The 24,013-nt window shown below is 42.6% G+C and overlaps 3 protein-coding genes across 8 annotated transcripts; 1 reads left to right on the plus strand and 2 right to left on the minus strand.

The window, feature by feature from the left end:
• Window positions 1-70: 70 nt before the first annotated feature.
• Window positions 71-7,281, minus strand: birc2 (baculoviral IAP repeat containing 2). 3 transcript variants are annotated; one of them, XM_076979611.1, is made up of 9 exons: window positions 7,023-7,281; window positions 2,483-4,132; window positions 1,857-1,956; window positions 1,676-1,754; window positions 1,541-1,589; window positions 1,199-1,441; window positions 771-1,025; window positions 498-539; window positions 71-334 (listed from the first exon to the last, which is right to left on the minus strand). In XM_076979611.1, the coding sequence occupies exons 2-9, from the start codon at window positions 3,414-3,416 to the stop codon at window positions 141-143; spliced, it is 1,896 nt and encodes a 631-aa protein (XP_076835726.1). In that variant the 5' UTR covers window positions 3,417-4,132; window positions 7,023-7,281; the 3' UTR covers window positions 71-140. The 3 variants fall into 3 exon arrangements, with proteins under 3 accessions (XP_076835726.1, XP_076835727.1, XP_076835728.1); XM_076979612.1 differs by lacking the exon at window positions 7,023-7,281 and adding an exon at window positions 6,555-6,861; XM_076979613.1 differs by lacking the exon at window positions 7,023-7,281 and adding an exon at window positions 6,260-6,450.
• A 10,343-nt stretch (window positions 7,282-17,624) lies between these two features.
• On the minus strand, window positions 17,625-20,591 carry cfap300 (cilia and flagella associated protein 300). Of its 2 annotated transcripts, XM_076980465.1 has the most exons (7): window positions 20,092-20,384; window positions 19,623-19,704; window positions 19,464-19,536; window positions 18,945-19,102; window positions 18,680-18,852; window positions 18,324-18,390; window positions 17,625-18,035 (listed from the first exon to the last, which is right to left on the minus strand). In XM_076980465.1, the coding sequence occupies exons 1-7, from the start codon at window positions 20,199-20,201 to the stop codon at window positions 17,886-17,888; spliced, it is 813 nt and encodes a 270-aa protein (XP_076836580.1). In that variant the 5' UTR covers window positions 20,202-20,384; the 3' UTR covers window positions 17,625-17,885. The 2 variants fall into 2 exon arrangements, with proteins under 2 accessions (XP_076836580.1, XP_076836581.1); XM_076980466.1 differs by lacking the exon at window positions 18,324-18,390 and having other exon boundaries at window positions 18,685-18,852; window positions 20,092-20,591.
• A 120-nt stretch (window positions 20,592-20,711) lies between these two features.
• On the plus strand, window positions 20,712-23,123 carry angptl5 (angiopoietin-like 5). 3 transcript variants are annotated; one of them, XM_076980462.1, is made up of 8 exons: window positions 20,712-20,995; window positions 21,137-21,308; window positions 21,498-21,601; window positions 21,711-21,804; window positions 21,887-21,990; window positions 22,180-22,300; window positions 22,401-22,586; window positions 22,705-23,123. In XM_076980462.1, the coding sequence occupies exons 1-8, from the start codon at window positions 20,927-20,929 to the stop codon at window positions 23,022-23,024; spliced, it is 1,170 nt and encodes a 389-aa protein (XP_076836577.1). In that variant the 5' UTR covers window positions 20,712-20,926; the 3' UTR covers window positions 23,025-23,123. The 3 variants fall into 3 exon arrangements, with proteins under 3 accessions (XP_076836577.1, XP_076836578.1, XP_076836579.1); XM_076980463.1 differs by lacking the exon at window positions 20,712-20,995 and having other exon boundaries at window positions 21,144-21,333; XM_076980464.1 differs by lacking the exon at window positions 20,712-20,995 and having other exon boundaries at window positions 21,144-21,303.
• The last annotated feature ends 890 nt before the right edge of the window (window positions 23,124-24,013 follow it).

Here is a 24,013-nt window from a genome sequence, read left to right on the forward strand (position 1 = left end):
AAGTCCACCCACCCCTCATCCCACACAACCAATCTGGTACTACCACAAAGTTATGACTCTACAGACAACAGTCCATACCAAACATTTTATTGTTCAGACAATTTAATCTAATTTTAAAGTACAGTCTACGGTGTCTACTGTTAGGACAAAAAGGTGCGGACGGTGCCTTTCACCAAGCCTCTACATATGGGACATTTGCGTAGTGAAGGAGCACATTCTTTGCAAACCACCAAGTGCCCGCAGGGAATGAAGACAATATTGACTTCTTTATCCATGCATACTTTGCAGGTGCGTTCTTCCTGAAGTCTTCTCAACTGTTCCTCCATGGGCAGGTCTATAAAACAAGGAGGGGGGGGGGGGGGGGGGGGGGGGGGGATTATTCAACCATAACAGAATTAGTCCTCACTCTTTCAGGGCAGGGTCTGTATCTGATTCCCTTTTGCGTGGAGGCTACAAACTGAAGAAAAACAAACCAAAAACCTCATGTTTGAGTATACCTGAAAGATCTTGACTTGGTGATGCAGCTTCATTTGCCTGGGCTGAAATTGCAGTGAAAAGAACATAAATTGATTGTCAGTATTATGTAGTGGGTGTATGTGGAACTCTACCGTATTATTTGAGCATCACCTTGATTCTTTAAATGGATCACATATATGTTCCTATGTGTTAGCTATGTCACCCATCTTGACTAGAATGCTTTTACAGAAACAAGGACTTACATGGAACACTGAAAAGTCACAGACATTGTCAACACTAAAAACAGTAAATACCCATTAGCTCTCTTAAGAGGTACACGTCATTCTTTTTGATCCAGTTGCGGAAGACCTCTGCAGCTGCGTTTCCCTTTGATAAAACCAAGTCGATAAGTTGGCCCGTCTGCTGCTTGACTGAAGTGCAGTTACGTATGCCGTCATACTCCTTCTGTGAAATGACACTCTCCTCCAGGAGATGGTCCATTAGGCTCTGGACACTTTTCAAACGTTGCGTCAATGCGGCATGATGCTTCTTTAGAAAAGTGAATCCATCTGGAAACAAATCATCATCATCATCATCATCATCATCATCATCATCATCATCATTGAGGATCCAGTAAAGCTTGATGCTGCTCACCACTTTCTTTAACAGAGAGATGCAGACAGAGAAGCGCTCAACAAGATCTGCTCTAATGAACGAACACGTAACTTTAATCCAAACATACCTGAAGCCATTTCCTCTGCAAAAAGTTCTCTCTCCTCCTCACGTTTCTCGTCCTCCGCACTAAGTAGATCAGACACTAGCTCCTGTACAGTCTTGTAGTTTTCTCCACTGGTGAGTATTTTGCTCTGAACAGTCTGCTTCACTAAACCACGGTCAAAGCCCATCTCTAAGGCTGATTTTACCACAGGTGTGTTCATCATTACAGCATCTTCTGAGCGCTCTTCTCCTGGACCCAAATGTACAACTACACAATGTAAATAGAAAAATACAACAGTACAATTATTAAATATTTACTGATATACCATTAAATGTGGTAATCGCACTTAAGGCACCGCTTACTCACCAGGTGGGTCAACAAATTCTCTTGAGGAGTTATCTCCGTTATTCAACAGCTGCGGATAAACATTAATAAGGTTGAGCCCTTGCCATTACTAAACTGTGAAAAGCAAAATAAAGTTGTTTTTTTCCGGTAACACACCTGTTCAAACAATCGTGGAAATCTGGCTTGAATTTGATGGACAAACTCTTGTCCCTTCTCTTGCAAAAGATACTCGCACCTACAACAGGACATTTTGTAAATATCAAAACATGAAGGGGATGAAAAAACCACATTTTACTTCAAACAGAAACACACTGGGAAACGAGCTGGTCTTTTTTACCTTGGGAACCATTTGGCATGTTCCACCCATGGATCATCTCCAGATTCCCAGCATCTGAGTCCTCCATCACAACAAAAGCACTTCACATCGTCATTGCGACCTACAAGTAGACATACAAAAAATGTTTTTTGTGAGATTAACGAAATCAGACAATCAAGATAAAATGCAATACTTCGTAGTAGATCAGTGTACTTCATAGGGATGTAACAATGCATCGTGACAATATATCGGGATGCAGAAATGTGGCGTTAAGTATTGTTAACTGCCTTGTTTATTGTTAATGCAATAGCATTTTTTAACACCAGAGGTCGCAATTGACCTACTGCAAATGCATTACAATAGCGCATCTTGTTACGTTATAATCCAATATTCCTTGAATTTCCTTTGTTTCTTGTTTAATATTTGCAGTATTTTGCATAATTTGTACTTCAAAAATAGATCCTAATTTCTTTAAATTGCTAGATAAAGAAATAAACATTCTAAAATAAAAATATATTTTTCAATGCAGTTTCTACACAAGAAATGTAAGTTTTTATTTATTTTATTTAGTGTCAGGATGGTCAATCAAATCGTGATCAGAGAGCATGGTTACACCTACACTCTGTAGGCTGAAAAAGTATCCTCACCAACATAATAAAATCCAGCTTTGGCTAGCTGGTCTGGTCGAACAGGTATTCTTGCAGGCCAGTTGACAAATGTAAGCAGTCTCTCCTCACACTGTTGCATTGCAGGGTTGGACACATTAGCCAGTCCACCACCGGGGGCAATAGAGACATTATCCGCTCTGTCACCTCTGACGAAGCGGCAGTTTGGGTAGTGCCTTTGGTGTTCAGATACTGCTCTATCCCCAGGCTCCCAGTTGCTGAGCTGCCCTCCACAGCTGAAGCAAGCCACTCTGTCTCCCTGGCCCAGATAATAGAAACCAGCCTTTGCAAGCTCGGCGGGGGTGACCGTAGTGAGGGCCCAATTCTGAAAGGTGTCCAAACGCTCCTGCTCTCTGCGCATGCTGGGATTGTGGCAGGCAGGAGGTCTCTGATGGGACACGTCCTCCACCCCACGAGAGGCGAGAGGGCTGGAGGGGGCGAGGTTGCTGAAGCCCATGTTGAAGTAGCCGGCCTGCTCGTCAGCCTGACCAGGAGTTGAAGCAGCGGGCGCGGCGGTGCCTGCCACGGCTGAAGCGGGGGCGTTTATCTGCAGGACAGCCACATTGCGCAGGGGAGAGAAGGCCGAATGGGAGGAGGACAGCAGGTTGGCGGTGGACGGTAGGCTCTGAATAAAGGTGCAGGTGGGAGACAGCTGCTTGTGCCTCTCTGCTGGGCATTCCCCTGACTGCCAGTTCTCGGCAGTCACGTTGCAGCGGAAACACTGAACACGATCACCTATGCCGGTATAGTAAAAACCCGCACGAGCAAGACTGCGTTCTGTCACAGCCACGGTGGCGGGGAACTTTGCAAAGGTAGAAATGCGAAAAAGTTCACTTGTGTTATCATACTGTAGGTCTGCCGGGGCACTATTGCGGCATAGACCCCTTAGGAAGGAACTATTCTGGAGGATTTCCATTGTAAGCAAGGAAAGAGGGATGTCCTGCAGGGAGAAGGCCTTGGCCTGTGTGAGAGTATGCTAAATTCAGGATGACATGGGGGAAAAAAAAAAAGATTGACCAAAGATTATGTAACCAGACTTGTGACCATAGGTCACATGACACCAGTCTAGTCAACACATGATAATGATAACAACTGATGTTTCACACTCTTGCCTGATAAACAGCCCATTTGGATTTAATTAACCAGGTTTTTTATGTCAAGATACATAAGACATATGCAGGCGAATGCTGTAAACAAATAATCCAAGCAAATGCTATTCACTTGTGTACTCAAAGGCCAATATGCCTTCTAAAACAGAACAAATGGAAGTGTCACAAAAAAGTGAACAGCTCTACCAGAATGTGAACAAAACATAAAAAACATTGTTAACCAATGTTCTCTATATGCATTTATCCTGGATCACTGATAAATATAATAAAACCATACAGAAAATATCTAATTTTTAAACAAGCCATAATGTGTTAAAGACAATACTTAAGGTAAGCAAAACAACCAAGTGGTAACTGACTCCCTAGATGTGCCAAGACCTTCTCCCTGCAGGACATCCCTCAGGTTGGTGTTTAGCGTCCCATGGCAAAAGATTTATTATTTTTATAAAATTTAAATATGTTCATAAACAGAAAGAGGTTTGTGTTGGTAGGACGTATTCCTTTGCTTCAGTGTTTAAGAGACCTGGGGATAATAAAAGAAAGGAGAGAAGTGTTTTACATTTTCATCAACAACGGATTTTTTTCTAAACAGAAAGTTATGTTCTGATTGAAGGCAATCGGATTTGGGATGGGATGACAGACATCACTTTTGAGCTGCCTGGAAGCATCAGTGAAACACAGATGAACAGAGGTGTCTACCTGATGACTCCTATGAAAACCATGCAATGTTATGGTTTATAGCAGGGGTCGCCAACCTTTTTGAAACTGGGAGCTACTTCTTGGATGCCAATTATTGCGGGGGGGGGGGGGGGGGGTGAACGAAAGTTGCGTGTGCGAGTGTCAATTGCTAAGCGGGAAGACCGCTAGCAACCGCGGACAATCTATAATAGTAGCAAAAACATAAACGATGCAGCGCTTTAGTGCATGGCGCTATAGTGAGCTATTTATAAAACAAACCCGCGGCGACTCGTGACGTGGGTGACCCCTGGTTTATTCAATATTGACTGCAGCCTAACTTTTTGATTGACAGCTAATTGAGCAATAGAACACGAGAGGGAGTGTTATCGTGAATATATGTACATGCCGTTACTTGACAACGCGTCCGCGGAGTGATCCAGAGAATGAGAATACCGCTGTTATCACACATATCTGCAGGGTTAGAACACTTCTCAACCAGTCGGATTGTGAACTAACTTGTATAATTGGCGAATAATCATTTAGTGTTAGAAGGGGAGGAACAACTGTGAATTTTGATTGGACATAAATTTAAGTAGATTTCTCCATGGGACATTCATTGGCCCTTTGGCGAGCTACTAGTAGCTCGCGAGCGACGTGTTGGAGACCCCTGGTTTATAGTATGAAGTGAGCTGATTGGACGCCTACATGAAGATCTAATGATTTGGTAAAGGATATTCAACATCTTGTGTATAATCACAAGTGCAAGTGATCAGACTGAATGTCTGTGTCCAAACACCAGCCTAACTATAAGGACTGCTGTAGTAATTATGTAGTAAGTACATGGCAACACTGGTGATGTATATTTTAAACACTGATGTAGGAGGTGTGCCACCCTCCACACTGCAAGCAGACAAACTATTTATGTCCACAGATGACCGTGCTTTTCCAGAGCACACACAAATACTTAGCAACCGAGCTGCATTTGAATTTTTTTTCTCCTTGTTTTACCATATGTTCCATCATCAGTTTCCATGTTTGGCTCGTTAAACTTGACTACAATGTCAAATAAAAAAAATTCTCTGTTTTGTACATGTTGCTCAACTTCAAGAAAATTATAATAAATTATTTTACATTTTTGGGACAGTTAGAAAAATCTATTTTAATATGTCTGATACTTCCAGTGTCACTGACCAAGCAGCTACACACACAGCTCTAAATATATGGGCTGGCCTATTTTTTCCATAAGGATAATAAATACTCAATGAACAAAAAAAAAAAAAAAAAAAAAAAAAAAGATTCACAAGGTCAAAATAACAGCACAGGAACAGATCATTAAAAAAATTGCAATTTGCAAGTCGCATATTTACAAAACAGTAGCATTTAATTATATTACGGTCAACTTATATACATCCTGTACGTTTTAGTGTTGCATATCTACCATTAAAAACATTGTCAATCTTCATGTTTATAGAAGAGAACAAAATTAAGACTACTGAACGTTACTCAACATTTTGGGCCAGTGCATCAATTAGATGTCACTATGGATGGAGACGCCAACAACGGCGTCGGAAAACCTTCACCCGTTATTTTTACAATAACTACGACACATTTAGTAATATTTTAGTAATTTACACAATTTACTATGCATAAAAACCTAAACGTCTCAGTCACAGTTTCCCTCGTTTCTAAAGGAAACATTACAGGAGCGTTACCTCTGCCAACATTCACTTAATTCTCATTTTGGGTATTTGTTCACAGAATAAACAGTTTTAACGTTTTGTGAGCGTGTAAAAGGAAATATGACAGATTCCTGCCTGTATGAATCACTGACCGCCCCCTCGGTGCCGGTGTGGCTCGGTTTCGTTTTGACAGGCCAGCACACCTCAGCCAGCGTTAGCGACAATGTAGTTCCACCATGACCCAAAAACACTTACGTTGCACTTCTTGTCAAATTAAACCACCAAAGACTCACCGAAGGCTGAGCCGATTTACCAGGCCTCGGGGTTACCGCCACAGTCACACGTTATGACCCAAATGACCAGTTCACCGTAACTGGAGGTTTTATTTAGACATATAACCGTCCGCGCGTTATCTGAACGCTCAGCTGGGTGGCTAACGCTGGCTATGTACGTAGGCCCAACGTTACGATACAGCCTCCATTTTAGCGCTTTATTTAAAAAAATAGCTTTATTTAGCACAAGTTACGTAATTGTAAAATGTATTACGTCAAAGGCAAAGTACTACTGACTTAATAATACATGACTCACCTCGACATGCCGAAACACGAGACAAACAGACGACAAAACTAGTAAAAAAAAATATCTGACGGAAACGAAGCTCGTTAAAATGGCTCGAGAGAGTACGTCATTGCTTACGTGATTCAGAGGAAACCGATACGTAATAGAATCTGGTGATAGGACAAATTAACTCAAACCGACACATAGAATCTAGTGATAGGACAAATTAACTCAAACCGACACATAGAATCTGGTGATAGGATAATAAATATAAACTCAAAATATGCGAATCGGTATAATTGTGTGTCTATGCAGATTAGCATTCATACTGCAAACATTTCCGTATGGGGTGTCAAAGGTTAAAAAAAGCATTTTACTTATTAAAGTTGACATTTTAAACATTTAGCTCAGTTTCATATTGCATGTAAAACAATGTCGAACAGAAATGTCATACAGACACGATCATTTTAGGCTATGTGTTAGTTATAATAGACTTACCTAGTAATGAGTTGAGAACAGCCCGGAAGCAACTTTTGTCTGGTTTTATATAGGTCTGCTTTTCAAACGTTCAAAATCAGAGCCTAGATCTCAAAGTTTAAATATCAGTAACATGGCGTACTATAAACGACAACTAAACTACACAAATTTTCACCAGATTTCCCAAACGGTATAGTTAGGGACTTTCCACACACGTAATCCTAGATGGGGAAACACCACCACTAGTAAGCTACAACATACTCGTCACACCCAAACCAGTGTGCAGTATTCGAACATTTTCGACATGGTTCTGTACACGAAAGATACCCGGATGACGTACTCATTCTGTTTAATGTTCCAGTACACGACTAGAGAACTGACTAGAGGACGACGAAAGTACATTATGTTCAGAAACACTTTCCACAGACATTTGTGTGATGCATTATCTGGTGCATATAACAAATCTATTACGACTGGCATATGTCCTATTGTAGGATTAATTACTGATTTTGAATTTTATTAAGATGTTTAGCTACACAACAAGTTGGAAATAAATCATGAAAACGGTTGTAACCAAGTTTTTTTTTATTGGTTGACGTTTTTTATGGGTTGACTTTCTCTGGGGCGTAGTAAAACATGAACATGCGAATCAGCTGTTGTAGCTGAGGTTTCTTCATGAGATTTCTTTTCAGCAAAATGTTTTGCTATTCACTCTTCAACATACCTGTCAAGTCTCCCGTTTTGGCCGTATTTTACCCCTCTTTCCCGTCGTCCTGCTGTATTCATATTTTCCCGTATTATAATATAATAATTTTTTAACAGCATTCGAGTGCCTTTCCAAAATGAATTATGTCGCTAGCCTCGACTTGATTTTATTTTTAAATAAAAAACTTGACAGGTATGCTTCAACTACTGAGTATGTCAGGAATTCGCCAAATTATTTTGCATTTCAATTAATTCCAGTTGCATGCAATTTGTACATGATAATTGATTTAGTCTACAGGGAGGTGAAATGTATATATATATATATATATATATATATATATATATATATATATATATATATATATATATATATATATATATATATATCTCCTTGCTTTTTCTGTTATTTATTAATTTATTTTCTCAGTGACTGTGATAAACTCGTGTAAACTCGTTTTTATATTGCATTGCAACTTTATACATGTCCAATGAGTTGGGGCTGTTTTCATGTACTAGCCAACTAATTGAGAAGGCTAATAAATAGTGTAAGAGTTCACATTTGAGGAATTAGTTCCCTCCTCTCTCTTTGTTGATGTGTGTGTGTAGCGCATGTAGGATGCGATCGGTTAGAAATGGTTGCCATGGTAATTAATAAAAACAGACGGCGCTCACGGCTCATCGCATGGACAGTGCAAACTGCTGTTCTGTGCCCGAGCTAGAGCCCGTACATCTGACAATCTGTTCGTGTTGCTGTAATGTTAAATGTTCTGTATTGACCTGCCGAGATTTCAGTAAAAACAGTAAACTTTAGATTCCTTGTCGTGCGAAGTTTTTCCACTCACGTCATCCACACAAGTGCCGCAGCTCACATACGGAGGAGCACAAGCACGACAACTGGTGTCAGAAGTGGGATGTCCAAAAAACTCTTCCAGTCGTGAGTACTCCAACCCGATGTGGAAAACTAACTAGCTGGCTGACGGGATTCGAGAGCTAATGCTATAATAGGTCCTGCCGTCCTTGTGCGATCTACTTCATGTCCACCATTACGGCTCTCCTTCATAATAAAAACCCAGGAAGCTTAACAACAAGCAAATGAACGGGATAGAAGGACAATAATAAATAAATAAATAAATAAGTAAGATAAAAGACAATAATAAATAAATAAGTAGGGTAAAGGACAAAGGTAAAAAAAAAAAAAAAAACAACAACACAAACAACCTTGTGGACAGGAGGATAATAAAATGACGGAGGAGCTACAAGGAGCTTTAGCAGGATCTCCTCAGTCTGACAGAGCCCCGAAATGGTTACAAGCTTTGCTGGATAATCAAAATCAGCAGACTAAGCAGCTGCAAATGATGCTTAACCCTGTCCTCACACACATAACAAGGGGAGACCCAGCTGCACAGCAAGTCACACCACCTCTTGCTGTTCATGGTGAAAAAGGGGATGAAGTTGCACCACATCATACCCGGGATAGGCGTATGCCAGAGTCTAGTGCTGCACCTTCAGTTTCTTGGGAGATGCCTGTGAGACCAAGAGATTATGTTGGGGGCCCCTTTGCTGCCGAGCTGGATGTAATTTCCAGACAGGCTCGCAACTCTGGCCCAAACAGGAGGGGTGTCAATCCTGAACCTGAACCTAGCAGACAGAGAAGCAGTAGAGACCCTGAGCAGGAAGCCCAGCACTCGTTTTCCTACCAGGAGGGGCAGAGGGTGAATAGCTCTGGCTACAACAGTCGGTACACTCTGCAGGAAGTGCATCGGCCTAAACTTGCCACCTTTGATGGAAATGATGACTGGGACTCATTTCTGTTGCCATTTGAGCGCCTGGCCAGGAAGTATGGATGGAGTACCGCAGAGAGAATAGACAGACTGCATGACTGCTTACGGGGAGCTGCAATACGCTATGTCTGTTCGCTGCCAGAACGCACCAGGGAGGATTATGTTCTCTTAGTTGAACAGCTCACTCAGCGTTTTGGAAAGAGGGATCCGCCTACCACAGTAAGGAGGAGGCTAGGAGAGCTTCGGCAAAATAGAGAGACATCAGCTGAGTTTGCAGAAGAGGTGCGGCGCCTTGTCACACTTGCATACCCATGCCCCGTGCCTTCCTCAAGGGTCTGAGAAATCAAAAGGTGGCTTATGAAGTTATGAACTGAGATCCGTGCTCCCTGGCAGAGGCCCAAAAATGGGTGGAAGCCCACGAACATAACTTCAAAGCTACTATGGGACGTGAAACTGAAATGAAGAGCCGGGCGAGGCGCGTTTCCTGGGCTGAAGATGGGGACATCTGTGAGAGCTTCACTGCTACTTCTTGTAGGGTGCAGACCCCCCAGTATGTAACCACTGATCAGTTTGCTGAGCTGGCGGACCAAGTCAAGGCCCTCGTTCACTCAGTAGGGGGCCTAAAGTTGCAGTTTGACCAATTTCAGTCTACATATGCAGAGCGCCAGCAAACTAGAGCAAAAATACAAGATTCCCTACCATCAGAGAGGAAGCCAAACCAGCCTCACATGCAGTCCAGTCGAACACGCAACCAGTCACCAAGTCCAAATCGTGATACAGTTGGCCCATGTTTTAAGTGTGGGGATAAAGGACATTTCCGAAGGGACTGCCCAAGGTCACTGAGCCCAACAGTTGCACTTAGGCATGGTGATAGGGATCCAACTTCAGATCATCAGCTACGAGGGCTGCAGATCAGCAGTACCAGCAACAAAGGGGAGAGTCTGCAAATTCCTGTGACTGTAAATGGCACTCCAACACAGGCGGTGGTGGACACTGGAGCTCAAACAACTGTAATCTCAGAGGAGCTGTATAGGATTCTTTTCGGAGGTGATCCAACAAGCCTACGTAATACTTACCTCCTGAATGCAGGAGTTGGAGATGGTATGGAGGCAAGGAGTGGACTAAACATCACATTCGGGATTGCATCCAAAACAATCAAGTGGAACGTGTATGTAGCACCTATACGTGATTCTGTCCTGCTAGGCTTGGATCTGATGAAGTCACATGATGTTGTCATCCACACCCGTGGCAAAGTTTTTATTGGGAACGAACTGGTACCTTCCAAAATAGTAAGAGAGGGCAGGTCAGACTATTGTGTTGCCCGGGTGACCCTAGGGGAGCCCACCACCATACCACCTGCCTCTGAATGTGTGGTGTGGGGCGAAGTAGACGACCCAAGACCAGGTGTTCCAGCTGTGTTAGAACCTTTGAACATTACAGAAGCTGTAGCCTCTGGAAGCGTAGCCACCACTATGGAGGAACGAGTGCTCGTCAGGTTATGCAACTTCTCCACTAGCAAAGCATCCCTGTCGAAGGGGACCTGCCTTGGCGTCCTAGTCGAGGTTTATCCTGAGGAGCCACTCTCTTTGCCGGGGCAAAGCCCAGTGCCCAGCGTAGAGAGGGAGTCAGGAGGTGCGCTGGTGGTTGGAAGGGTGACGACAATCTCCGACTTACCTGAACACCTCCACGACCTGGTTGGTGCTGCTTCTGAGGCGCTGAATGAGGAGCAACAGCAACGTCTCCTCCAGTTACTGTTAACTTACCAATCCGTCTTCGCCAAGGATGATACCGACCTGGGCTGCCTTTCTGCTGTCACCCACAAAATAGACACAGGATCAGCCAAACCTGTGCGCCAGCCAATGAGAAGGACACCTCTTGGATTCCAATGTGAAGAGGAGAAGCATCTTAGAGCCATGCTTGAAGCAGGCGTCGTTACGCCCTCCTCATCAGAGTGGGCCTCTCCGGTCGTCCTAGTACGAAAAAAGGATGGGGGCGTACGGTGGTGTGTGGATTACCGCTGTCTAAACAACCTGACGGTCAAGGATGCGTATCCTTTGCCCAAGATTGAGGAATGCCTTGATGTTCTTGGGGGTGCTACTATGTTTTCAACACTTGACCTCCAGTCTGGCTACTGGCAGATAGTGGTAGATGATGGAGACCGTGAGAAGACGGCGTTTCTCACCAAATGGGGGCTATATGAGTACACCCGTATGCCGTTTGGGCTCTGCAATGCTCCAGGCACATTCCAAAGGGCGATGGAGCTCGTCCTTAGAGGACTTCAGTGGGACGCCTTGCTGATCTACCTTGATGATGTAATCGTCCTCGGTAGGGGGGTGGAGGAGAGCCTGAGCCGGCTTGCACAGGTCTTCCAGCGGTTCCACATCATCGACATCATCTTCAAACCTTGTCCACTGCTCATGAAGCCTTTGACAGTACTTGCATCCTTGGCATGGAAGGTCTGACGAGTTCTTTCCAGCTTGATAACAGTCACACTGATACAGGCCTCCTTCTGTTCGCCTCGACAAAGCATCAGCATTACAGTGTTTGCGGCCTTCTCTGTGCTCGATGTGGAAATCATACTGGCTCAACTCCTCCAGCCAGCGAGCCAACTGGCCTTCGGGGTATTTGAACCGGAAGAGCCAGGTGAGACTGCCATGATCTGTTCGCAACAGGAACTTTCTGCCCAGTAGGTAGTGGCGGAATTGGCGGGTGTAACGAACAACAGCAAGTAACTCCCGTCTGGTGACGCAGTACCTCTGCTGAGCTGGTGTGAGTTGGCTACTGGCATATGCCAGAACCCGCTCCTCTCCCCACTGTAGTTGTGACAGGACTGCTCCAATACTGTGGCTTGATGCGTCAGTGTCAAGAATGTACTCGCCTACAACAATGGGGTAGCCCAGTACTGGTGCAGTCGTTAGTTTTTGCTTTAGTTGTGTGAAAGCATGCTGGTGCTCATCCGCCCACAGGAATGTAGCACCCTTCTTTAGCAGGTTGTGGAGTGGGCTCGCCAGTTCTGCAAAGGCTGGGACAAACTTACAATAGTAATTACATAACCCAAGAAAGGCTTGGAGCTCTCGCAGGTTGCTGGGGGGCTCCCAGATCTGTACATCCTTGACCAGAGTGGGGTTTGGGCGGATTCCGTCGCCACTCACAACGTGGCCTAGGAAGAGGACTTCCTCCTGAAGCAAGTGGCACTTGGATGGCTTCAGTTTCAGTCCATACCCGCCAATTCCGCCACTACCTACTGGGCAGAAAGTTCCTGTTGCGAACAGATCATGGCAGTCTCACCTGGCTCTTCCGGTTCAAATACCCCGAAGGCCAGTTGGCTCGCTGGCTGGAGGAGTTGAGCCAGTATGATTTCCACATCGAGCACAGAGAAGGCTGCAAACACTGTAATGCTGATGCTTTGTCGAGGCGAACAGAAGGAGGCCTGTATCAGTGTGACTGTTATCAAGCTGGAAAGAACTCGTCAGACCTTCCATGCCAAGGATGCAAGTACTGTCAAAGGCTTCATGAGCAGTGGACAAGGTTTGAGGATGATGTCGATGATGTGGTGCCGCTGGCGGTGAGATGTGTCCAGTCTGGCGGTGAGACCGCTGGTGACAACATTCAATCGTTGGAAGCAAGCCAAGTGTCTGAACCTATGCCAGAGACTCCAGTCATTAACTGGCTCCACTCAGTCAGCTCTGAAGAGTTGGCCAGACTCCAGAAAGCTGACCCTGTCCTCTCTACCCTCCACATGTGGAAAGAGTCGGGAACGCTCCCTACAAAAGATCAGGTGATGCTTGAGAGCCCTGCAGTGAGAAAGTTCTGGCTCTGTTGGCCTCAGGTTGTGTTGCAGGGAGGAGTTTTACATTATTCCTGGGACAGGGTAGGAGCTCAACATTCAGTCTTGCTACTGCTCATCCCTGTTTCCATGCAAGAAGAGGTCCTACAGGCTTGTCACAGCCCTCCCTATTCTGGTCACCTTGGGGAAGTGAAAACTCTCGAGCGCCTACGTCAGAGCTACCACTGGTATGGAATGAGTGAGGATGTGCGTCTGTTCGTAAGGAGATGCCAACATTGCAGTGCACGCAAAGCCCCAGGGCCGCTGAAACGAGCGAAGCTACAAAGCTATCAGGTTGGAGCACCCCTCGACCGTCTCCACTTAGACATCCTTGGTCCCTTTCCAGTATCCAGCTCTGGGAATAAGTACATTCTGGTCATAATTGACCAGTTCACACGATGGGTCGAAGCCTTTCCCGTCCCTGACCAAGGGGCAGAGACCACAGCTAGGAAGCTTGTGTACGAGTTTGTTGCTCGATTTGGAGCCCCCCTTGAGTTGCACACTGACCAGGGCCGCAATTTTGAAAGCTCCCTGTTCCAAAGTGTATGCAAGCTTCTGCAGATCACCAAGACCAGAACCACCCCGTACCATCTGGCATCTAACGGACAGGTGGAGCGGTTCAACAGAACCTTACTCCAGATGATCCGATGTTATGTAGACCAAAACCAAAAGAACTGGGATGAGCACCTCCCGTTGCTCACCTCAGCCTACCGCAGTTCCCGGCATGCAGTCACTGGGTTCACGCCTAATCGGCTTATGTTCGGCCGAGAGGTTCACCAACCCCAGGATATCCAGTTGGGAGCTGCAGAACTCAAATCTTCCCGAATGGAGGTGACTGATTTCCTCTACAACCTGGAAGAGGGACTCAAGGAGGCACAGAACACAGCCAGGGAACACCTCCGCACTGCACAGGAACGACAGAAGAAGGTGTACGATGTTCGAGCACGAGAGTGCACCTACAACATTGGTGACTTGGTGTATGTGAGGGATGACACCAAAAGGAAAGGACTAAGCCCCAAGCTCCAAGCACCTTGGAAGGGCCCCTTCATCATTTCTGCACGCCGGGGTCCTGTCCTATATGAGATTCAAGGGTTGAAACGCAGCCAGATAATGCATCACAATCGGCTGAAACCTTATGATGGTGAAGTGGTTCCTGTGTGGGTTGGACGACGAAGGAGCCAAGTGCTACAGCAGCGCCAGGGCCTAGCTATACAGATGGCTGAAGAGGGTGCCCCGTTGGTGCCAGAGCTGCCGTTACAAGAGAGCAATGGTGACAACCTAGTGGAGAAAGGAGTTTCTAAGGAGTCATGTGATCAAGAGAGAGCACCTCACCTGGAAGCCTTGGGATGTGAGCCAAAGGAAAGACCAGGGCTCCAAGGCTTCCCAGGAAAGACCGTTAAGACGTCCAGCGGACGTGTAGTTCAGAAACCGGAGAGGTTCCGGAATTAGTTCTAACAGGTGGACTGTTAAGTGAATTTGTGAATTTAAGTGAGTTTGTATGTCTTTTGAGTTAGTGCTCGTTATATATAAAAAAGAAAAAAAAATAGAAAAAATTTGAACTTGAAGAAATTGCAGAAGCAAAGAATGTGTATACTGCCATCGAGTTATGTTCACTAATTGGTTCACTAATAGGTTCATTGTATTTGTACTTCACTTGTACTGAAGGGACTCAGTGCTCCTGGAGGGGGGTAGTGTAAGAGTTCACATTTGAGGAATTAGTTCCCTCCTCTCTCTTTGTTGATGTGTGTGTGTAGCGCATGTAGGATGCGATCGGTTAGAAATGGTTGCCATGGTAATTAATAAAAACAGATGGCGCTCACGGCTCATCGCATGGACAGTGCAAACTGCTGTTCTGTGCCCGAGCTAGAGCCCGTACATCTGACAATCTGTTCGTGTTGCTGTAATGTTAAATGTTCTGTATTGACCTGCCGAGATTTCAGTAAAAACAGTAAACTTTAGATTCCTTGTCGTGCGAAGTTTTTCCACTCACGTCATCCACACAAGTGCCGCAGCTCACATACGGAGGAGCACAAGCACGATAATATGTATATTTGTCACATGAAGTTGAACTCACCTCAACATGCCTTTTACAATCATTTAGCCCGCCGTGGCCATTCGTGTGTGTGTCTGTGTGTGTGTGTGTGTGTGTGTGTGTGTGTGTGTGTGTGTGTGTGTGTGTGTGTGTGTGTTCGCGCGCGCTCTTGGCCGCACGTTCTACAATCCGTGAGATTTTGTCTAACTTGCGGGCATCAATGAGCCGATACATATATGCGGAAGTCTCCCTCCCTATGAGAGGAACCTGCTCAATATTCAGAAGTGTTGTGCACAGGTGAAATGACTCAGAAGGGCAATTTCAGAGGCTTGTTGTATGCCTCTAAGGTGTGGATCAAGACAAATAACAAATGCGTCATACATAACAGGTTCCTATCCGTAAGAGATACCTGATAAATGTCAAAGTCAAATTTATTTATATAGCAGCTTTACAATCGTATGGGTCCAGATCCCTAATGATCAAGCCAAAGGCGACAGTGGCGAGGAAAAACTCCCTATGATGGGGAATAGGAAGAAACCTCGGGAGGACCAAGACTAAAAAGGGAACCCATTCTCCATTGGGCGGCCCGTTAGCACAAGTCCGTGGTCGCAGGGTGGTTCCAAAGTTCCACAGCAACAGTGAAGGCTCCTGTTCCCCGGCCAAGCAGCCACAGTCCCCTCGGTGCAGGCGGTGGGCCTCAGGCAGGAACCAGCACCAGCACGACCCCCCGTGGCAACGGCACATCCACCGGCAAGCCAGACCATCCCCCAGATGCCTGCAGGTGCCTGTATCCAATCGTAAACATGGGCGTGGTAGTGGGGGGAAAAGTGGACCTGACTACCCAGGGCCCGAGTAGGGAGAGGGGCCCATTTTGCTCATATGCCTCATTTACTGGCATTTATAGGGGCCCACTGACATTGAGAGTGTTCAGGGCCCAGAATTTGCTGCTACACCGCTGATCGTAAATACAACCTTAAATCAATCAATAAATATATTATTTCATGTTGTTTATGCATTAATTGATTTCTATTGTTGTGCTGAACATTTATTTATTTATTGATTGTCACCTTTATCCTTAAATATCCCACTGAAATAGTTAGGCCTAGATCTAATATTTACTTATAAAATATTAAGTACTTTTGATGCTGCATTGACACTGTTTGTACCTTGAAAACTGTAGCCTACTTGCACTGTACCTTTTTGTTCTGATAGTGCAGCAACAAATTTTGAGTTTACAACAGCAATCATGATTTCTCAAATGTGATTTAACATGATTATTTATATATTTTCAGATTTTAAGCACGCCATTATCATCATTGATAAATGAAATGGAATTATTTTTCTACAGCTTACCAATCAAGCTACATTAGGATTTTTTTTTATGGACAGAGTAACCGACAGCCTGATCACCGTCTATCAATACCTTAATGCACCACACTGCCATGCTTAGGAGTATTTATGACCGTGGATCAAGTGAAGAATTTGAGCTTCTTGTTTTCACATTTTGGCGGGCTAGTGCATGTTCACATAGGGTAGTTTCTATGGCATTTGATACACCTCAAACAACAGTACTTTACATTGTTCATAGGGCTGTTAAGAAGGTGCTTTCTCACACAATGACAAATTTCCCTTCTTTGGAGGATATTAGTCAGAATAAAGCCTGCATCAAAAGATTCATTCTGGTACCTCAACTGCAAGTTGCTTTTTTACAATTCAGTTAAAATACCTGGACATTTTTTAGGCCTACCTTGGTTTTGTTGATGATGACAGAGTGCTAAGTCCTATCTGTGGTTAGGCCCATATATAATCATGGTTGGTGAGACCTGAATCAGGGGCATTTCAAGTTAAACAGCTGCTCCCTTATCTGGTCCTCACATAGCTAGTCTTGTTGTTTCCAGTTGGCTCATAATATCACCACTGGTGATACAAATGTGGTGTACGATTTCATAGCAAACTGAGGCTTAACCTTCGTGGCCTTGAAAAAATATTGTACTCCACCCCATCTTGACCATCGGAAATGACCTTTCAGTGATGAACCGGGCCTTTGAATGATGATGACTGCAGCGCTGCTGCGTAGGATCCTGGACTGGCTCGTGGTAGAGCGTCATCGGAGAAATGGGTCTTGATATTCAAGGATATCAGATTACTGCCCGTTTTTAATAGGTCACAGGTAATTTGACACAGGTCCCACAAATGAGAAATTCCTTGTGCAATATAAAGTGTCCAGCATTGTCAAAACAAAGGCAAAACACAATATAAAACAACAACTGAAATGATTGTAAAAATGATTTAATTTTTAGTGTTTATGGTGCATCATGGAACCTTTATGTCCCAATCATGTGAACCTTTGCCCAGAAGATGGTGCTATAGATAAACTGGCCATTTCTTAGCAGTAATAATTTACATTCATGAATAAGCATCCTTTTTCACTGTCCACAGTTATTTCCACGATGGACAGTTAGTACAGTTAGCTTCCATAAACCGCCCAAGACAACAACAGAGCTACAAAGCAGTAAAACCCCTAATCATGTAAGAGAAGATCAAGAGCATGGCAAACTTTTATCTGAAAACAAGCCAATGCCAAAACTGTGGTACAAGACATACACATGTTTTTTGAAAGGATCAATGCACAGATAGGCAAATGTCTGCTCGTTGTGTCTCCCAGATGGATAATACATGCCATTACCATCCTGGAAAAAGATAGGAGAAATGAAGACAGCTTTAGCATTTTGTTTTTACAAAACAACACCACTAGGACTGAAAGCAATAAATAGTTGTACTGTGGTAGTTTTAATTTGCCAAAGGATCAAGTGAAAACTGCACCGCATAACCGGTAAACGGATTTGCCAATATAGAAATACAGTATGGCTGTTAATATAACGTATAATAAATTATATATCAGCAAAGAAAAGTATATCAAACATAATTAAATGATAGATTTAAAAGGGGGAGGGGATATATGGAATATGGAAACATACATATGCAGTCACTTTCAAGACTATCGAGACGACTTTGATCTCTTTTGTTTCAGAATTCTTCTGAACACTGTGGAGCACAGGAAAATGTCAAAGCAAACTTCAAACCAAAATATCATTTCTTTTTTATAAACATAAGTATCTTTTAAAAATATATCCTAAATATATATCCTATGTTGTACAAAGAAATTGTTCATGTGTATCTTAAAAAAAACACTGAACAAATAAGTCCTGTTTAAATGCACCACACCATCATCAAATACTATATTTCTGAGTTAAGGTGTCCACTATGATGTGCATATTTGTTGAGTAAATTAAAGAAAATAAATGCTTAGTAAAAGGTTGCTTCACAAGCTCACCTCACCAAATCTTTGTAAATCAATTTTGCAGTTTCAATGTAAGGGCCGATGACATCTTCATACTGGCAGAGTTCACCACCCAGTACAACGTGCTTAAACAGTCTAAACAAAAACTCCTGGCGGTCACATGTGCTGACCACATGATAATGATCAGAGTCCTCCTCAATCAGCATCTAAACACAAAGATACTACCTTGAGCTTGAACAGTATTGATGCACATTTAGTGAGATCAGCTAAAATGAACCCAAGAATGAATGTTTATTACCATTCTCAACTCATCAAAGTCAGGATGTACTTCATGGTAACATTTGACAATGTGGCCAGAAGCATGCACGATTCCATTTGAGAAAACTGGATCAAATATGTCCACTGACACTTTAGTGCAAGGGACAATTTCCACATCCACATGTGTAATTTCATTGCCTATTTAAAATAAAATAAAGACATGGATGTATGCATATAATAGATGTATACATTTTTATATATTACACATTAATTTTATAGTAATTCATCTTATTTCACTTCTGTCCCTGTTTTAGCTGATGCATTTGTTTTAAATTGTAATTGTTTTATTTTTAAGGTTTTATTATTTCAACAAATATGGATAGTATACTTTTTATCACAAAAGTCACCACAGTTTCTTATTTTTGTTTTTTGCTGCCCATGGTCTTTTATTTTCTACATGGTTATATGGTAAATGAGGTCTATAACTGAGTTTAACTAAAGCACAAACAATGAATCTAAATCTACACTTAGTTGCACATTTCTGACATTAAAAGCCTACCAAGGGGTCTCCATACACCAGAGGTGTCCAGCATCTTTAAGTCATTTTTAACACAGGGATCCTGGAAGAAATGCTACATAAAAAGGCAGATCAAATACTTCAGCTAATAATCACACATCCATTTTCATGCTCTGAACAAAACAAGTATGCAGAACTCACCAAAGCAAAATCATTTTTTCTGTAAGCCTGAAATGTCTGGTCAAAATTAAAGGCTTGAACATTAATTCGCCCCAACATGGACCTATTATAATAGACAAAAAACAAACAGGATGTTTCAGAATGAAGTAGTTCAACAGCAGTCTGAGCAAAGTGCTTCTGAAGTTCTAGTGAAACCAGATTGTTAGGAAATGTAGATGTTTCAATCATAAAATTCATTCTAATGGAGAGGAGTGGGTGATGAATATTAACTAATAATTTCGTGTTAGTTATTTTATTTGCTAGAGCGGTTGCAGGATGCAGGACCACACATACAGCATTACAAAAATACAAAATAAATCAAAGCGATAAGGCTAAACTCAAAACTAAAACTTAGCTAGCTTGGTGGCTTGCTAATAGTTGGTAGTGCTGTCTTGAGTGAGGGTAGTAAGATTGGATTTTACATTAAACAAGTTACACGGTATATACTCACCATTTCATCAAGTGTCTCGCTGTTTGACTATCTCGAAGAAACGAAAAGTGTTTGTTGGAAAGCACATTAAATGTGTAAGTTTGCTCAAAAGCATGCGTTTCCTCAGACATGTTGGTTGTTGTCTACCAGTTACTATGGAAACGTGACGGCGAGGCGATATTCTCCAACCAGCCTTAAGCTAACCTTACAAGCACGTAGAAATAGGGCACTTTAAACGCTATTTCCTTATAATAATATAAGTTGTGATTTAGCATACTTGCAGCATACTATCGTGCATACTTTAACTGTGCATTGCCTGTCTACATCAGCAGGGCTATATAATGCTCGACAATATTCCCAAAACCCACAAAATACTAAACCTGCTTGACCACAACCAATATCACTTTTAGTACAAAAGCAATTTTAGCTCTACTGGCTATAAAGAAGACCTACATAAACAGGCCTGGCATTCCGTCATAGGTACTTAGCTGCAAGACCAGCTAGTATCCTGCTGTGTGTGTGGAAGGAATGCGTTTACGTATGTGCTGAATTGTGCCATACTGCTCACCACCTCTTACACAGCACAAGTGTCACATTTCTCTCAGCCATCTGGTTTTCATAGCCCAAACAGGATGTTGTCAGAGTTCAATAAAACAACAGTAGTTTGCAATGAATATTGTATGGTCCTGGACAACTACTCTTTTGTTGTTGTTGTGGTGGTCTAGGCACCAGCAGATTATTTTTATTGTCCTGCAGCCAAGAAGGCAGTCCTAAACCCAAAGACTTCACAGTATCTCCTTGCCTTATTGAGAGCTGTGAGTCCTTATGCTCCTACGGAGCTCTCCATAATCTTGACATGATTTGGATCACATTGGTTTGGCTTTATATTGTTCCACATCTTGTTGCATTACCAAACATAACTGTGGTAAGTGTTTTTTATTTTAATTGCCCTTCTTGGCTTTTATACTCTAAGCTTTACTACAATTGTGTGTATGTCTTTTTGATCATTGGAATGTATGCTTGCTTCAGCTGTTTATTATAATAACACGATATTCTTCTTAAACAGGATATAAAGAATACCACATTTAATGATTTTGTGACATTAACTGAGAATGTTGAGGATGGCTCTCTCCGGAAACTGAAAGATCACAATGTCAAAGTTACCAGCAAGGAAAAGTGTGTTATGCCATGTGAAATGACAGCAAAACTCATACAGGATGAAAAGCATTCATGGTGCAGTATGTATTTTAGTATGCCCACAGTGTGAGTTTGCGTCCAAATGAACTTTGGGCAGATAATGGTGTCTTTAAATAAACCTTTTACAAGACATTTCATGGAATGAATTTAGTTTAACTTGCAGATTTATTTCTTCATACTCATTTATCAAATTGTTTTTGTGGGTTTGTTAAACGTTACTTTTTATTCAGGTAACCTCCAGCATGCCGTGACATCATATGCAAGGGGCACTAGGAAGCTGATTAGAGATCTTTTTGAAGAGCAGCAGAAGACACTGGAATTTCTATCTAGCCAGGTATAAACTTATAAGACTCAGCTCAAACTTTCCTCTGCATTCCTGCACACACAGTGGAAAGAGATGGGCTCTGTTGAATGTGTTTCAGTTTTTTTTTTTCGTTTTAAAGGTAATGGAACTTATGAACAAAGTCCACTCTCTCAGTTCTGAGGTGCAGAGAAGCAACAGTGACATGTTCTCCTTGAAGCCTTTACAAGCTCATGGTAAACAAATAAATATTTCTGCAGCAAATTATTTAAAACTTTAAAATCTTGACACACCACATTAAATCTCTGATATTCACAGGCAAAGATTGTAGTGACATCATGGAAACACTTGGAGCAGTATCTCCCAAAATTCCAAGTGGTATTTACATCATTCAACCAGAAAATGCAGATTTCCTGTTTGAGGTAATATCTTTTTCAAGGTTTCTTTAATTATATAATTACATAATGGTTATTTTAATTATTTACATTTATTACATTTATTTCTATTCAAATCCTAGTCTATATAATTACCACTGAGTTGACAAAAAAATGTCACTGTTATAGAGTTCTAAATATGAAACTTCATCTTCTCAAACCAACCACTTGATTTAGGTGTTCTGTGAGATGGACTTCATGGAAGGAGGCTGGACAGTAATACAGAGAAGGACAGATGGCCTGACTGACTTTAAACATTCATGGTCAGACTATCTGAATGGATTTGGACCCCTATCAGGTCAGTGGTCTTGGAACCTTGATAGATTTCTGTTTATGTTTTATTATAGTCATAAGAAGAATAATTGTTCTTTGTTTCTCTCTCTGTATGTTTGCCTTAGGAGAACACTGGCTAGGTTTAAGGAAGGTGTTCAGCATTATTAGTCAGCGGAACACAAGATTCCAGTTGCACATATCCCTTATTGCTCAAGACGAATCAACTGCTTATGCCTCCTATGACAGCTTCTGGCTTGAAGACGAACCCCAATTTTTTGCGATACATCTTGGCAGATATGCTGGAAGTGCAGGTGAGATTGTAAATATTTCCTCTCATAGGCCTGTAAAACAGTCGATTACCCATTGCAATTGAATTCAGGTGACACATGACTGATCTGTAGTTCTAAAGGACCTTTTCTTTCTTGGCAGGTGATGCCTTTAGGGGATACAACCAAGACCAGAACCAGGACACGGCTCCTTTCAGCACCGCTGACGTCGACAATGACGGCTGCTCTCCGTTTTGCACGTTTGATAACAAAGCAGTGGAGAGCTGCAGTATGCATCACAATAACACAGGCTGGTGGTTTAACCAGTGTGGCAAGGCCAACCTCAACAGCTCCCCTCTGGATCACGATCGCTCTGTGCAGCCACACATTCACTGGGACACTTGGACTAAAAATGGAGAACTAGTCAACATTAAGTCTGTAACAATGAAGATTAGAAGAGTCGAAGGGTCAAACGTAAAGTAGGATTTTTCTAGATAGTGAAGTAATTACTAATAATGTAACAGCATGCACTTTTCCAAAATCATGGCTTTCTACTGCATTAAACATACAGGCTCAAAATGCTGCCATGTAAAGGCATTTCCTTTAAGCATAAAAATCAATATGTACCGGTAATTTGTCCTTTTTATGAACCCTGTTTTGCAGTGCTTGACTATAATGTCAGCATTAAGCCATTATAGATTTTTAATTGTTATGATTGAAGGCTGATCTATATATGGAAAATAATACTGTTTAGTCTAAAACCAGTGCTAGAGTTGATTTGCTCTTTTTGTCAGCTGATGGGAAGCAAATGTCTGCACTTCTACATTCCACGTCTAATTGTTGCATGTCCAGGGCATAGTAATAACCAGTCTGCTGTGTCTGTGGTCATGAGAAAGCCTTCATACATCATACAGAAAAGAGCACTCTTGGGGAAGGTTCACAGAAAAAGAGCAAACCCTCTCAGCACGTTAATACACAGAAATGACCAACCGATAACAGCTGAGGAAGAGAGAAGATGCTCAGTCTGAGGTCTGACTTTAAATGCTCCGATCAAACACCTTGAAGTATATAATAAGCTGTAACTTGCTGATGTGGGTGGCCCACCGACTCTGTTAAGCTATAGCCATTTGCACAACCATCTGTTACACACTCAAAAGTGTTTAGTGTGAGGGCTTCTATCAGCATCACTGTAAATGAATTAGATATGTGTATATATTAAGACATCTGTACTGTGTCTATTTAGAGCATAGAGTCCATCTTGTCCTTTCGGAGGCTAAACAAAACGCCCCAGTGAATTATCACTGTCCAGTGCCTGAGGTTGTGAAAGGGACTTCAGGGGATTCAGAGATGTCACATACTGTTCAGGACCACTGCACTGTACTGAAAAGTGTATCATAGTAAGAATAGTATCCAAGAAACAAACAAAAATGAGAACATTATATTCAGAATTTTATTTTAAAGACACTCACATC

This window comes from Brachyhypopomus gauderio, chromosome 18 (genome assembly GCF_052324685.1).
Source record: "Brachyhypopomus gauderio isolate BG-103 chromosome 18, BGAUD_0.2, whole genome shotgun sequence".
In the NCBI taxonomy this organism is placed as follows: Eukaryota; Metazoa; Chordata; class Actinopteri; order Gymnotiformes; family Hypopomidae; genus Brachyhypopomus; species Brachyhypopomus gauderio.

Bases quoted from the DNA above. Each gene is read 5' to 3' on its own strand.
- birc2 (XM_076979611.1), bottom strand. From the start codon at position 3,416: ATGGAAATCCTCCAGAATAGTTCCTTCCTAAGGGGTCTATGCCGCAAT. The intron at 1,957-2,482 runs GTGAGGATACTT...GTCTACTTGTAG, and splicing joins AGCTGGATTTTATTATGTTG to GTCGCAATGACGATGTGAAG. The intron at 540-770 runs GTATTTACTGTT...CTGCAATTTCAG, and splicing joins CCTCTTAAGAGAGCTAATGG to CCCAGGCAAATGAAGCTGCA.
- angptl5 (XM_076980462.1), top strand. From the start codon at position 20,927: ATGATTTGGATCACATTGGTTTGGCTTTATATTGTTCCACATCTTGTT. The intron at 21,309-21,497 runs GTATGTATTTTA...CTTTTTATTCAG, and splicing joins TGAAAAGCATTCATGGTGCA to GTAACCTCCAGCATGCCGTG. The intron at 21,991-22,179 runs GTAATATCTTTT...CACTTGATTTAG, and splicing joins ATGCAGATTTCCTGTTTGAG to GTGTTCTGTGAGATGGACTT.
- cfap300 (XM_076980465.1), bottom strand. From the start codon at position 20,201: ATGTCTGAGGAAACGCATGCTTTTGAGCAAACTTACACATTTAATGTG. The intron at 19,103-19,463 runs GTAGGCTTTTAA...TATTTTAAATAG, and splicing joins TGGTGTATGGAGACCCCTTG to GCAATGAAATTACACATGTG. The intron at 18,036-18,323 runs GTATGTTTCCAT...ATCTTTTTCCAG, and splicing joins TCTTGAAAGTGACTGCATAT to GATGGTAATGGCATGTATTA.